The sequence below is a fragment of the Manis pentadactyla genome, chromosome 11 (assembly GCF_030020395.1).
Source record: "Manis pentadactyla isolate mManPen7 chromosome 11, mManPen7.hap1, whole genome shotgun sequence".
NCBI classification, from domain to species: domain Eukaryota; kingdom Metazoa; phylum Chordata; class Mammalia; order Pholidota; family Manidae; genus Manis; species Manis pentadactyla.
This window is the reverse complement of record NC_080029.1, coordinates 98,106,417-98,122,533: the sequence shown is the minus strand read 5'-3', so window position 1 is coordinate 98,122,533 and position 16,117 is coordinate 98,106,417. Positions and strand designations below refer to the sequence as shown.

The 16,117-nt window shown below is 36.6% G+C and overlaps 1 protein-coding gene across 2 annotated transcripts in view; it reads left to right on the top strand.

Annotated features, from left to right (window-relative positions):
• SECISBP2L (SECIS binding protein 2 like) overlaps window positions 1-16,117 on the top strand; it is a 72,594-nt gene that overhangs the window by 45,305 nt on the left and 11,172 nt on the right. For both annotated transcript variants that reach the window (XM_036895141.2, XM_036895144.2), the window contains 3 exons: window positions 753-915; window positions 12,075-12,295; window positions 13,251-13,405. In XM_036895141.2, the coding sequence (XP_036751036.2) occupies window positions 753-915; window positions 12,075-12,295; window positions 13,251-13,405 (539 nt within the window). The remainder of the gene's footprint in view (window positions 1-752; window positions 916-12,074; window positions 12,296-13,250; window positions 13,406-16,117) is intronic.

Below are 16,117 nucleotides of genomic sequence, written 5' to 3'. Positions count from 1 at the left end.
TGTGGGGTGGGGGTAGGAAGGGCAGGAAATAAAGATACATAGTAGACTGGTCCTGCTATGAAAAACTTAGAATCCAGTAAGTTTATCAAGTAGGGGTTAACAAGGTATATGTGTAACTTTTCTAATTAATGGACTGGATATATAAGTACTAACTCATTTCCTTAGTTTAGCTGTTTTCAGAAACAAGCGATAACTGGGGGAGGCAGTTGAGTCAAGGATGGCATCTAAAAATGCAGCTGCCTGAGCACTGAAGCAAAGACCAAATGAGAGTGAAACTGGGGTGGTGCCTGGAGAATCAAGAGTGGTATGGAAAGAAAGTGAGGTAGAATTCATCATTGCCAGGAGCAATGGGAATTTTTAGACAGTTAAAAACAATTATTTTGAAGAAATAGGTTGAAAAATAGAGGTGAAGGAGATGAATGGTTAATATGATTTGGAAAGAAGTATAGAAAATACTTTTGTTCTTCAAGTAAAATCCTCTAGAAATACATGTCTTAGATAATTTGGCCTTATCTCTTCTCCGGAGACTTGTAGGCTGTGCTTGATTTTTAAGAGTTTATTTTAAGAGATAATAGGAAGATTTATTTTTGTAGTGAATGAGAAATGTATGTGATATGAACAATGCCAACTTGTTAGCTTCTGGAGTGTTTGAAAGTGACACAAAGACAACTGCCATTCTCAGTTGTGTTGATCAACATAGAGCTTTTCAGCATTTGCAATTTCTAAATTCTTTCCTCTCCACATCTCCACAGAGACTGGACTGAGCATGCCCAGTGATACCTCCCTCTCTCCAGCGAGTCAGAACTCCCCGTACTGTATGACACCTGTGTCACAGGGCTCTCCGGCCAGTTCTGGGATAGGCAGTCCAATGGCATCTTCGACAATAACCAAAATCCACAGCAAAAGATTTAGAGAGTAAGTTTTAGTCTCATTACTGAGGTTGAATAGTTTACTTATCTTGATTTTAGATCTGAATATAGTACTATTATTACTTGGTGGGTGGAGCAGATGAACACCAAAGATCTTTAAATTCTTACTTCAGATTTTGTTTGGCAGCTGGTTTTACTATATTTAAAGCATTTGCCTTCTGTCAGCTATCAAGAGTTCATGTGAAAGTGATTTGACAGTAAATATATTCTTTTTATATCAGATAGTGTTTATACCCTGGAAGCTTGGCTTCTTAGGTCTTACATACAAAATGCCACATTGTGAGGGTTTTCCCTCTACAAATTCTTTTTTTTGTTTGTTATTGGCCCTTCAAAAAAAACTTTCTAGCCAGTTAGTAATAAGTTTCTAAGACTCTATTAAATGCAGTGAACCTAATACCTAAAATGCTATTTGTTTTTGTGCACATTAAGTTTTAAAGTGCCCATCTGAATGACCTTGAAGCTAACCTGTTATCACTATGAAGAATTGTAGGATTTTGACATTTGTGTAGATGAATTAATTTTCCATTTAAAAATGATATGTGAAAGAGTCCCATGGTTAAAGTAAAAACTGTGTGAGTCTAAACTACATTGGTTTGTCCCATTCCTTTTCTTTTTTTAATTGAAGTATAGACATATAATATTTTATTAGTTTCAGGTGTATAACATAGTGATTCAGCATTTTATATATGTTATGAAATGCTCACCATGACAAATAGACTTACCATCTGTCATCATATAAAGTTATTACAATATTATTGACTATATTCCCTATGCTGTACTTTTTATCCCTATTACTGACTTAATTTTATAACTGGAAGTTTGTACCTCTTAATCCCCCTCCCCTATTTCACCCATTCCCCCTACCTCCTTCCCTTTTGGCAAGTACCAGTTTGTTCTCTGTGTTTATGAGTCTGTTTCTGTATGGTTTTTTTTTGTATTGTTTTTTAGATACCACAGGTAAGTGAGATCATACAGTATTTATCTGACATTTCATTTAGCATAATATCCTCTAGGTCCATCCATGTTGTTGCCGATGGCAAGAGTTCTTTCTTCTTCTTTATGGCTGAGTAATATTCACGCGTGTGTGTGTGTGTGTGTGTGTGTGTGTGTGTGTGTAATATTCGTGTGTGTGTGTGTGTGTGTGTGTGTGTGTGTGTGTGTGTGTGTGTGTGTGTGTGGTGATGACCTTATTGTGGTTTGGATTGCCATTTCTCTGATCATCAGTGATGTTGAACACTTTGGAAAAAATGTTCAGGTTTTCTGCCCATTTTAAAATCTGGTTGTTTTTCTGGTGTTGAGTTGTTTGAATTCTTTGTTTATTTTGGATATTAACCCATCATTGCCAATATCCTCTCCCATACAGTAGGTGGCCTTTTCATCTGTTGACAGTTTCCTTCACTGAGCAGAAGCTTTTCAGTTTGCTGTAATCCCATTTATTTATTTCTGCTTTTCTTGCCGTTGCCTGAGGAGACAGATCCAAAAATATATTGCTAAGATCAGTGTCGAAGAGTTTACTGCCTGTTTTCTTTTTAGGAATTCTGTTGTTTCAGGTCTTACAAGTAGGTCCTTAATCCATTTTAAGTTTATTTTTGTATGTGGTATAAAAAAGTAGTCCAGTTTTAATCTTTTGCATGTAGCTATCTAGTTTTCCAACACCATTTATTGAAGAGATTTACTTTTCCTCATTGTATAGTTTTCCCTTCTTTGTTGTAGGTTAATTGACCACATAAGCATGGGTTTATTTCTGGGTTCTCTATTCTGTTCCATTCACTGGTCTTTTTTGTGCCAGTGCCATGCTGTTTTCTTACAGCTTTGTAGTATGGTTTAAAATCAGGGAGCGTGATACCTACAGCTTTGTTTTTCTTTCTCAAGATTGCTTTGACTCTTCAGGGTCTTTCATGGTGCCATACAAATTTTAGGATTATGTATTCTAGCTCTGTGAAAAATGTTATTTTAATAGGGGTTGCATTGAATCTGTTGCTTTGGGTAAATGGACATTTTAACTGTTACTTCTTCTGATCTGTGAGCATAGTATATTTTCTTTGTGTCATCTTCAATTTCTTTCATCAGTGTCTTAACAGTTTTCAAACTACAGGTCTTTCATCTCTAGTTAAATTTCTATCTAGGTATTTTTGATGCATTTATAAATGGGATTTAAAAATTTTTCTAATAATTCATTATTAAGACTATGGAAAAAATATTTCTGTATATTAATTTTGTATCCTCCAATTTACTGAATTAATTTACTCTAATTTTTTGACAAGTTTTAGAGTCCTATATAATAGTATCAAGTCATTGGCAAATTGGGTTAGGTATACTTACTCATTACCAATGTGGATGCCTTTTATTTTTCTTGCCTAATTGTATCTGGCTAGGGCTTCTAGTACTTTGTTGAATAAAAGTGGTGAGAGTGGGCATCTTTGTCTTGTTCCTGGTCTAGAAGGAAAAGCTTTCAGGTTTTTACCATTGAGTATGTTAGCTGTGGGTTTGTCATGTATAGCCTTTATTATATTGAGTTCTGTTCTCTCTCTGCTCACTTTGTTGAGAGGTTTTATCTTAAATGTTGTATTTTGTCAAATGCTTTTTCTGCATCTATTGAGATGACTATGTGATTTATCCTTCTTTTTATTAATTTGTTGTTGTATCCCATTGACTGATCTGCTACTGTTGAAACATCCTTTCCTCCCTGGAATAAATCCTGTTTGATCATGGTATATGATCCATTTAATGTATTGTTGAATTTGTTTTGCTAACATTTTGTTGAGGATTTTTGCATCTGTGTTCATAGATTTTGGCCTGTAATGGTCAGGGTAATGTTGGTCTCAGAATGAACTTAAAGCATCATTCTTCCTTTTCAGTTTTTTGGAATAGTGAGAGGAAAGTTTTCTTTAAATGATAGAATTCATCTGTGAAGCCATCTGATTGGTCGTGGACTTTTATTTGTTGGTATTTTTCTGATTACTGATTCATCTCTTTACTGTAATGGGTCTATTTAGATTTGCTATTCCTTCTTCATTTGGTCTTGAAAGATTGTATGCTTCTAGGAATGTATCCATTTCTTAAAGGTTGTCCTAGTTATTGATTTATAATTGTTCATATCATTCTCTTAAAATCCTATTTATCTCTGTGGTGTTAATTGTTGAACTTCTATCTCATTTCTGATTTTTATTTGGGCTCTCTTCATGAACCTGGCTTAAGGCTCATCAATTTTATATATCTTTTCAAACAACCAACTCGTTCAATGATCTTTCTATTGTTTAAGTCTTTATTTCATTTATTTTCTGCTCTGATCTTTTATTATTTGCTTCCTTATACTAACTTTGGGCTTTGTTTGTTCATATATGACACCCTGTGTATGTGGCAGTTTTAAGCTGATAGTTTATTAAATTTGGAGTAGAGTTCTGTAGATGTCTATTAGGTCCATCTGTTCTAGTGTGTTGTTCAGTGCCTCTGTGTCCTTACTTATTTTCTGTCTGGTGGATCTATCCTTTGGAGTGAGTGGTGTGTTGAAGTCTCCTAAAATGAATGCATTGCATTCTGTTTCCTCCTTTAATTCTGTTAGTATTTGTTTCACATATGCTGGTGCTCCTGTATTGGGTGCATATATATTTATAATGGTTATATTCTCTTGTTGGACTGAGCCCTTTATCATTATGTAATGTCCTTCTTTATCTCTTGTTACTTTCTTTGTTTTGAAGTCTATTTTGTCTGATACTAGTACTACAACACCTGCTTTTTTCTCCCTGTTGTTTGCATGGAATATCTTTTTCCATCCCTTGACTTTTAGTCTGTGCATGTCTTTGGGTTTGAGGTGAGTCTCTTGTAAGCAGCATATAGATGGGTCTTGCTTTTTTATCCATTCTATTACTCTGTGTCTTTTGATTCGTGCATTCAGCCCATTTATATTTAGGGTGATTATTGAAAGATATGTACTTATTGCCATTGCAGGCTTTAGATTCGTGGTTACCAAAGGTTGAGGTTAGCTTTTTTACTATCTTACTGTCTAACTTAATTCGCTTATTGAACTATTATAAACACTATCTGATGATTCTTTATTTCTCTCCCCTCGTATTCCTCCTCCTCAATTCTTCATATGTTGGGTGTTTTGTTCTGTGCTCTTTTTAGGAGTGCTCTCACCTAGAGCAGTCCCTGTAGGATGCCCTGTGAGGTGGTTTGTGGGAGGCAAATTCCCTCAGCTTTTGCTTCTCTGGGAATTGTTTAATCCCTCCTTCATATTTAAATGATAATCTTGCTGGATACAGTATTCTTGGTTCAAGGCCCCTCTGTTTCATTGCATTAAATATATCATGCCATTCTCTTTTGGCCTGTAGGGTTTCTGTTGAGAATTCTGATGATAGCCTGATGGGTTTTCCTTTGTAGGTGACCTTTTTCCTCTCTGTAGCTGCCTTTAATACTCTGTCCTTGTCTTTGATCTTTGGCATTTTGATTATTATGTGTCTTGGTGTTGCCCTCCTTGGGTCCCTTGTCATGGGAGTTCTGTGTGCTTCCATGGTCTGAGAGGCCATTTCCTCCCCCAGTTTGGGGAAGTTTTCAGCAATTATTTCTTCAAAGGCATTTTCTATCTCTTTTTCTCTATCTTCCTCTTCTGGTACCCCTATAATGCGAATATTGTTCCGTTTCAATTGGTCACACAGTTCTCTTAATATTCTTTCATTCCTGGAGATCTTTTTATCTCTCTCTGCATCAGCTTCTCTGCGTTCCTGTTCTGTGATTTCTAGTCCATTAATGGTCTCTTGCATCTCGTCCATTCTGCTTTGAAGTCCTTCCAGAGATTGTTTTATTTCTGTATTCTCCCTCCTTAGCGCTTGCATATTTCTCTGCAAGTCCATCATCATGGTTATAACTTTTATTTTGAATTCTTTTTCAGGAAGATTGGTTAAATCTGTCTCCCCAGATTCCTTCTCAGGGGAGGATGTGGAGGATGTCTGGGTTAGTCTGGTCTGGATCAAATTATTTTGCCTTTTCATGTTGATAGATGCAGTGGTATGCTGTTGACTCGTCTGTCAGCTGGGAGAGCCAAGACCCTCTCCACTTGCTCCTGGCCTTTCTTTCCTGGGGCAACAGTGACCCCTAGCGGCTTGTGTTGGGCAGTTGCGCGTAGACGGGTCTCTGTTTCTTGCCTGGCCACTATGGAGGAAGCTCCCTTGCTGTGGGCGTGGCCACTTTCAGGCCGCTTCTCTGCTATGGCGGGGCCGCTCCGGAGGGGGAACAGGCTGGGGGCTGTTTATCGCCGTGAGGGGTCTCAGAGCTGCACTGCCGCCTAGAAGGTTAGGGCACCCGGAGTTCCCCGGGACTCCCAGCTGCTGGGCTGTGTGCTCTGGGACGTCGTTTCCATCCAGCTGTGGGGTCCCTGTCTCTTTAAGATTTTCAAAAAGCACCCTGGGACAAACCAGGGGCCGCCGGCTGTGGGGACCCGCTCGCAGGTTTTACTGTTCCGTTTCGCTAGTGTCCAGCACTCCTCGCACTGTGTGCGCTCTGGGTGCGAATGGCTAGGGCTGGGTGTTTAGCAGTCCTGGGCTCCCTCTCCCTCCCTGCTCTGACAACTCTCCTCCCGCCCGGAGCTGGGGTGAGGGGCCTCGGGTCCCGCCAGGCTGCGGCTTGTATCTTACCCTCTTCGCGAGGTACTGGGTTCTCGTGGGTGTGGATGTAGTCTGGCTGTTGTCCTGTGTCTTCTGGTCTCTCTTTTAGGAAGAGTTGTATTTGTTGTATTTTCAAAAGTATATATGTTTTTGGGAGGAGATTCCCGCTGTCCTACTCACACTGCCATCTTAGCTCTGCCTCCTAGTTGATTAAGTTTGAATGCATTCTATAAGCACTGTGTTTTTATTTTCCCTCCCCATTTTATGTTTTGACATCATATTTTACATCTTTTTATTCTGTGTATCCCTTAATAATTATTATAGATTAAGTTGATTTTACTACTTTTGTCTTTTAACTTTCATACTAGCTTTATAAGTAGTTGATTCTGTATATGTTTGCATTTACCAGTGAGAATTTTTTTCTTTTGTAAGTTTCTTCTAGACATGGCCTTTTCTTTTGCTCTTTAAGAAGTCCCTTTAACATTTCTTGTAAGGCCAAGTTTGGTGGTAATGAACTCAACTGTTTTTGTTTGAGTAACTTCTTATTTACCTTCAATTATGAATGACAATTTTTCTGGGTTGAGTATTTCTGGGTTGTAGGTTTTTTCCAGCAGTTTGACTGTATCATGGCACTCCCTTCTGGCCTGCAAAATTTCTAATGAAAAACTAGTTGACAGTTTTTTTTTGTTTTTTTGAGAGGGCATCTCTCATATTTATTGATCAAATGGTTGTTAACAACAATAAAATTCTGTATAGGGGACTCAATGCACAATCATTAATCCACCCCAAGCCTAATTCTCATCAGTCTCCAATCTTCTGAAGCATAACAAACAAGTTCTTACATGGTGAACAAATTCTTACGTAGTGAATAAGTTCTTACATGGTGAACAGTACAAGGGCAGTCATCACAGAAACTTTCGGTTTTGATCACGCATTATGAACTATAAACAATCAGGTCAAATATGAATATTCATTTGATTTTATACTTGATTTATATGTGAATCCCACATTTCTCCCTTATTATTATTATTATTATTATTATTATTTATTTTATTTTTTTTTAAATAAAATGCTGAAGTGGTAGGTAGATGCAAGATACAGGTAGAAAACATAGTTTAGTGCTGTAAGAGAGCAAATGTAGATGATCAGGTGTGTGCCTATAGACTAAGTATTAATCCAAGCTAGACAAGGGCAACAAAACATCCACAGATGCAGAAGATTTCTCTCAAAACAGGGGGGGTGAGGTTCTAAGCCTCACCTCTGTTGATCCCCAATTTCTCACCTGTAGTTGACAGTTTTATGGTGTTGTTTTGTATGTAATGATTTGCTTTTTTCTTGCTGCTTTTAAGATCTTTACTTTAAAATTTTGATATTTGAATTATAATGTTTCTGGGTATGGACCTTTTTGGGTTCATCTTGTTTGGGGCTACCATGTTTCTTGGACCTGGTATCTTTTTTGTTCTCTGGGTTCGGGCAGTTTTCATCTATTATTTCTTCAAATAAGTTTTGTACACCTTTCTCTTTCTCTTCTCCTGGGAGAAAAGTGAAGTTTTCTGCAGCTTTCTATAATGCAAATGTTAGTATGGTTGATGTCATTCCAGTGGTCTCTTAAACTGTCTTCACTTTTTAAAATTCTCTTTCCTTTTTGCTATTCCACTTGGATCATTTCCACTACCCCGTCTTCCAGATTGCTGAATTGTACTTCTTTATCAGATCTGCTGTTGCTTCCCTCTAGTGTATTTTTCATTTCAGTTATTGTATTTCTTCTTCTCAGATTAGTTCCTTTTCATGTATTTTCTTTCTTTTTGTTGAAATTCTCACTATTCATCCTTTCTTCTCCTGAGTTCAGCGAGCTTCTCTATGACCATTAATTTGAACTTTTATCAGGTAGATTGCTTATGTTCATTTCATTTGGTTCTTTTACTGAGGTTTGTCTTGTGCTCTCCTTTGGAATGTATTCCTCTAAGATTGTCTGATTCTCTTTTATTACTTATTAGGTAGATCAGCTTCATCTATTGGTCTTGAAGGAGTGGCCTTACATAGGAGGAGTCTTTTGGGGTTCAGAAGCACAGTTCTCCCTGGTTCCAACGACCAAGTACTGCAGGGGTGTCCCTATGCAGGCTTTGTGCTTACCCTGTGTGGCTGGCTGCCACTGCTGCAGGTGTATTGCTGGGCTGGGCCACCATGCCCTGCCACACATCCCCCCAAGGCAGGAGCCATTCTGGGGGGCACTGACTGGCTGAGGTCACCAGCTGGATGTAGTGTGGCAGGGGCCAATTTGCAGGAGTGTAGGTTAGGTGGGGTTGGTTTGCAGGGGAATGCTGAGGCAGGACAAGCGATGCTAGCAAGGCAGATGGAGTGTCAGAAATGACTCTTCTGTTCCAGGGGAGTTACTACAGATCCCTGTTTCTCTGGCACATGCCCCAAAATTAGTCAGTAACTCTCCTTCATACATGACCCAGGCCCTTTTCAAACTGCTGATTCTGTGCTAGGTCTCAGAGTGAGATTGTATATGAGTCCTTAAAGAGTTAAGTCTTGGTGATTTTTGAAGCTGAATATTATGGTGGCTTGTCTTTCTGTTGCGGGGCTCCCAGGACAAGGGTACTGAATGTGGGGCTTGAACCCTTTGTTTCTTAGGGAGGACCTCCGTGTTTGTGATATCCATCCCACTTGATCCTGTCCTAATAAGGGTGTGGGTTCTCACTAGACTGTGTCTCTGCCTTTCCTACCTGTTATGATGTGGTTTTTAATTTTCAGTTGTGGACAAGTTTTTCTGCTAGCTTTCAGGTTGTTCTCAGAGAGTTGTTGTTTTGCTCTGTCCATGGGAGGAGGTGATCTCAGAATCTTCCTGTTCCACCACCTAGATCCCCCTCTTCTATTACTTTTCTTTTTATAATTGTTTTTGAACAAATACTTTTTTGCTGAGACTTGGAAAATTCACTAAGTATCAAATAACAGATATGGAGCAAAGGAACACCTGGGGAATAAAACAGTACATTTGCATGAAGTAAACAGCTTGAAGAAAAGTCCATTTTTGATGTTCTGTTCTTTAATTGCATTCTTTAATTTTGCATATATTAACTAGATAATCTTTCCTTAGTCTGTGCAGTTGTATCTTCTCTTCTGAAGTAGTATCATAATTATACTTCCTTAAATGTTTTTCAACTATGTATTAAAAATCTTTGTAGAACATAATATTGCATTTCACTAAAGAAGGTAGGCCTATGCTACTTTCAAGATCAGGAGACATAGCTGAGTTACCTAATACATAAACACAGACAAAATGAGAAGACAGAGGAATATATTCCAAATGAAAAGAACAAGACAAAACCTCAGGGATAAAGAAACCTAAACAGTATATTAAAAAATTCAGACTGCTTTTTACCTGATAAAGTATTCAAACTAATGGTCATAGAGATAGCAGACTTGAGAAAGGAGTGGATAAACTCAGAATTTCGGCATAGGTCAGAGGTAAAATGTAAGACCTGAAACTATAAAACTTCTAATAGAAAATACAGGTAGTAAACTTTTGGGCCTGGGCTTTAGCAATGTTTTTCTGGATTTGTCTCCTTAGGCAAGGGAAACAAAAGCAAAAATAAACAATTGGAATTACATAAAACAGAAAAGCTTTCGCACAGCAAAGGAAACAACAAAAGGTAACCTGTGAGTGGGAGAAGACTCTGGCAAATGATACATCTAATAAAGGTTACTATCCAATATATAGAAAGAACTCATACAACTCAACATCAAGAAAACAACTAGATTAAAAAATGGGCAGAGGACCTCAAATAGACATTTTTCTAAAGAAGACATACAGTAGCCAACAGACATGAAAAGATGCTCAACATCACAAAACATCAGGGAAATGCAAATCAAAACCACATAAGATAACCACCTCACACATGTCAGAATGGCTATTATCAAAAAGATAAGAAATAACAAGTGTAGCAAGGAGGTAGAGAAAAGGGAACCCTGGTGCACTGTTGATGGGAATATAAATTGGTATAGGTGCTATGGAAAACAGTATGGAGGTTCCTTGAAAAATTACTTACCTGAAGAAAGCAAAACAGTAATTCAAGAAAAGTTTGTACACCCCTATGTTTATTACAGCATTATTTATAATGTCCAAGTTCCAGAAGCAACCGAAGCATCCTTCAATAGATGATGAATGGATACAAAGAAGATGTGTATGTATCCACAATGAAGTCGTACTCAGCCACAAAGAGGAATGAAATGTTGCAATTTGTGGCAGTGTGGATGGACTAGATGACTATGCTAAGTGAAATAAGTCAGAGAAGACAACATACAACTTCACTTATATATGAAATCTAAAAAACAGAACAAGTGAATAGAGACAAAAAAGCAGAAACAAGACTCATAAATACAGAGAACAAAACTGTTCGTTGCCAGAGGGGAGATGGGTGGGGCGGCATGGGCAAAATAGATAAAGTGGATTAAGAGGTACAAACTTTCATAGAATAAGTAGTCACAGAGATGAAAAGTACAGCATAGGAAATACAGTCAATGATACTCGTCTAATAACCTTGTATGGTGACAGATGGTAACTACACTTAATAGTGGAGAGTGTATTGTAATGTGTATAATTGTATCACTGTGTTGTATACCTGAAGCTAGTAGAATATTGTATACCAGCTATACTTCATTTTTTTAAAAAGGCATGCGCAGATTTTTCCATTACATAATTAATTTAGAAGTGAAAATTTGCTTCCCTGGTTATTCCTAGATTACAAATTAGATCAATTTTTGTTCTTAAGAACCTGCTTGTGGTAGAGATTAGGGATGAGAACTAGAAAAGTACAGTATTAATAAGGAGTAAGTAAACTTGGATGACTTTCTTATCCCTGAAATTAAGTACTATAGTGGCCTCAAACTTACTCCTCTCTTGTTTTTTGCAATACAGCCATATGTGGTCTCATCAAGAGCCTCACTCAGTTGCTCTGCTTGAGAGAAGGGCATGTGAGTCTTACCTTAAGGCCTCTTTGGTTTTAGGGTCAGTTTAATTACTGACTCATCTTCCATAGCCATAGATGTTTGGAGTTAGAGGAACCTTTGAGGCCATCTTATTTAACTCCTTATTTCTATGCTTTAGGAAGCCAATGCCCAGAGACTGACTGACGCAGTGTGGAGAATGAATTTTTAGAATCCGGGCATTCAGTTAGCTTCTCTGAAATCATGTATTTTTTCCTACTTAGAAATCTCTTTAGTGTTCATTGGACTGTAGTAATGTTATGTCTCCTTAGCAAGCATATTATTATCTGTTTTTATCTAATAGGTTAACATTTGATTTATATTCTTAGGAATTAATAATTGGGATTTTGGATAGTACTTCCCTGAGGTTAATCTGTCTTTTACATAATAGCCAATCTGTTGTAATTCAGAAAAACTTTTCTGTTTTTCTAATTGATTTTAAAGACCTGATTTTTTTTAATGAAAACCTCTTACTGGGTATGTTTTTTCCTAATAAATTAACAATTATAGAAAAAAAGATTAGGATAGACTTACCTACTTTTGGTTTCCTTTACAGGTACTGTAATCAGGTTCTTTGTAAAGAAATTGATGAGTGTGTGACTCTTCTTCTTCAAGAGCTTGTTAGTTTCCAGGAACGCATCTACCAAAAGGATCCTGTAAGAGCAAAAGCGAAAAGACGACTTGTCATGGGTCTAAGGGAAGTTACCAAACATATGAAGTTAAATAAGATCAAGTGTGTTATAATTTCTCCAAACTGTGAAAAAATCCAGTCAAAAGGTATTAATCTTTTGCTTTTGAAGTGCTTTGATGTTTATTTGGTATAATTGTAGGATATGTGGTGAATTTTAAAGTGGAAACCGTATGTCTCAGCAGAGTTTAGGTATAAAACATAATATCGAGCATGAGGAAGGAAAATGAAATCTTTCAGTATCTGAAATTAAGTAATAAAACTGACATCACATTGTAAAGAAAATCTCCCATCTGTGAATACTAGTGAGAAGGATTTAAGTTGAGCAAACTTTTTCCCTTCTGTTGTAATCAGAGTGGCTACCGTGAGAGTTTCTTTACTTTACCTCTGTAATATGCACTACTTTTTACATTTTTATGTCATCTTTTCATGGACGTTTTCTCTTAAAAAGGATTTGAAAAAACTAAAGGTCTTTGCTTGTTATGGTGAAGCTGTGTCTTTCAAAAATGAGAAGTTATATACAGAGGCTCTTGAGTGATTCAGCACATAAGTACTTCATACTATGTTTAGTACCCTTATTTGCCCTTTTTTATGGAGGAGCTACTTCGGGTGATGGGGAGTAGACAGATGCATCAAGTAGCAGTAGCAGATGTATTCTACATAGGGGAGAAATAACAAAAAAAAAATAGCAATGTTTAATCTGGCTTACTGTATGTGTTAGTTTGCTACTTGAGCTGAGAGATTGGATAAAGGAAACAACCAGTTTTGATATTACTCTTTCATCAATGTTTATTGTATTGAAAATTGACTCCTGCCGTGCTAATCCCTATGGAGAGACAAAGGTGCTAACATTGAAGGAATCTAACATTTAATTGGGAAAAACAAAATACTTAACCTATATCCACATATAGAACAATTCATATATGAAAATGTATGTAACAGTGTAAGTGCCGTAAGCATTTGCTTTCCTGCTTTAGCTGTTGGGTGCCAAAATAGCTCTATTTAGGAAATAATTAAAACCTGTGTGTGTGTCAACTTTTTCAGGTGGTCTGGATGAAGCTCTCTATAATGTTATAGCCATGGCACGGGAACAAGAAATTCCTTTTGTGTTTGCCCTTGGAAGAAAAGCTCTAGGACGCTGTGTGAACAAGCTGGTTCCTGTTAGTGTCGTGGGAATCTTCAACTACTTTGGTGCTGAGGTAAGACAGACTTTAGAAGACACATACCCTCACTCCTCCCTGTCTGTCTCCTGCCAGCCTCACAGTACATTTTCTGTTGACACATGCCAGTCTTACATGGCAAGCATTTGAAGAAGTGAGGTGATGACTTTCCCAGAATGAGTAGAAAATTCTTGAGTATTACAAGAATTGTACTGACTTCTTTCCCTTTTTTGAAAACATATAAGTTAGTCCTACAGCATTTTGAAAAAATTTAGGCTCCTCTTTCTGCCATAGTATTTTTATCTTCTGGGTTCATCTGTGTAGTACTTAATAATTTACTTAACTGCTGGGTAGATACCTGATATTACATAGTGTTAAAGAATTGTCATTTAATTATATAAGATAAATTAAATAAAATAAATAATTTTCTTATTAACAACATAAAATAAATTTGTATGTTGGGTATATTTTGTGCTACAAGGAGTCAAGAGAGAAAAGAATAATTGGAGAGGATTTTTCTTTAGAAGATGAAATTCCAAAACCAGTTGCCAAAATAATTCTGTACCTTCATCTTAATCTCACAATCTGCTAATACAAAGCATTGCCCATAGGAGCTAATAATAGGATTTTGAGTAATCCCTATTAACTGATAACATTTTAAGATTTTTTAAAATTAAGTTGATTCTAAAATATTTTGTGACACCACTGATGAACTATTTTCCATCTTCCCAACAATACTATTTTTATATATTTAAGTGCCTATATCATTTCTTATCCAGTCACCATATTAGCATACCCCTATCCTGCTATCCATTCAAGTACTCCCCTACCACCCATGAAATCAGTTGATCTACACACCCACTCTGTATGAAAATATAATTTCAACATTTGTGCTCCCACAGTAGCCCATGCTTTTCTCGGTTATAGATCATACTGCCTTACTGTAGTTTATGAAATTTACCCTTTATGAATTCCTTGAGGTCAGGCCTTTTGTCCGAATATCCCTGACACCTTTCACATTACTTGAGTGTGAGTAGGCAATAAATGTTTGCTTAATGGACTATGTGGTATGTGTATACCTGCTTGCTTTGTTAAACTTGTATGTGAGAACTCAGATGATAAATACTTCTGTGGGAAAGGTCATATATAAAGATAACCTAATAAAAATGTACTCCTCTTTTGTTCACTATTAGAATTTATGGAATCCTCCAGAGTGACATCAGGGTCAGGAAAAGTAGACATGTTTGTTTTTAATTGTATTGACTTCTTATTGAATTATAAATAATGAGTTATTTGTATGGTTTTATATTATAAAATGCTTGCCAGTTTTGTTTGTACATTGTTTTACTTGCTCTTTATTGTTTTGAGGTAGGTAAGTTACTGTTTGTACCAAAATACACTCTTAAAATGGAGGTAAAGGAAATACTGATATATTATCAAGCTTATCCATTTGCAGTAAGGTGGTAATGCCCCCAAGTTACTTTTTTTTTTTTTTTTTGAGAGGGCATCTCTCATATTTATTGATCAAATGGTTGTTAACAACAATAAAATTCTGTATAGGGGACTCAATGCTCAATGCACAATCATTAATCCACCCCAAGCCTAATTCTCGTCAGTCTCCAATCTTCTGAAGCATCCAAGTTACTTTTACAATCTGATGAAACTAACCTTTGAATTAAGCTTCTTATGATTACCCTGACATTCAAGGCTTTTTATTCCCTGGTAGCTTGTCTCTTCAATGTTATTTTCTTCTCTTCTGTTTTATTCCTTTATTCCCAACTGTTCTGTTTTATTTATATTGTAAAACTAATGTTAATTTCAAAGTAACATATCCATATGCCCATTTTCTTTTAGTTCACTTCACTTGAGTGTATTGTTTGTTAAACATTATAAACAAACACTTAAGAAATCTGTTACATGTAATAGATGCTGTTTTTAACAATGTCCATCCTCCTCCCTTTTTAAAAACAAATCTTGAGCATGTTTTTTATACTAGTAGTGTTACTACTAGTTGTCATCCAACCCCTCTTCAGAAGTCAACACAACTAGCAATAGCATTTACTGTGCTTGCTACTTTAAACAACTGAAAATGCAACAAGCTAAAGCGTGCTACTTACATTTTTCCTTTTTAAATATAATTTCCAGAGATATAGTCCTTAGCAATATGATACTTTCCGCCATGCTTTCGTCTTATTATGGTTTATACTTAAATGACAGTACCTTAGTACAGAGAAAAATACTTTATGTGCTTTTCCTCCCATTGTCTGGAAACATTTTTTTATATATAAAATTAAACACTCTGACACATGTTCAGGTCATGCTTACTAGTAAAATTCTCACTTAATGTGTGGGTGTGTTGCATTGTGATACTAAATCAAGATAGTAAGTAGGAGTAGAAGGTTGTTGAATTATGATATAGGAACCATGCAAAGTCATTGATATTTTTCTGGTGGCTGTGGAAACTTCAGTGTGCTTTGGCTGTCATTAGAATCAGTTATTAAAATACAACTTTAATGCTGTATGAATTTTGCCATTCTATTAACATGAATGTGCTCCATCCCTACCATTTCACTGGAACTTTAATTCCATTCATGTTCATGTTCATTTCTGTTCCACTGATGGAGGAACTTCTAGTTATTTGTTCCACATTCTACTTATGGGCTTTTTATTCCATTTTCATAATTTTCCCTTGTCCCAATATTTGTGGCTTATCCATCTGTTAAATGTCATGATTTTATCGTCTCTGCAAAG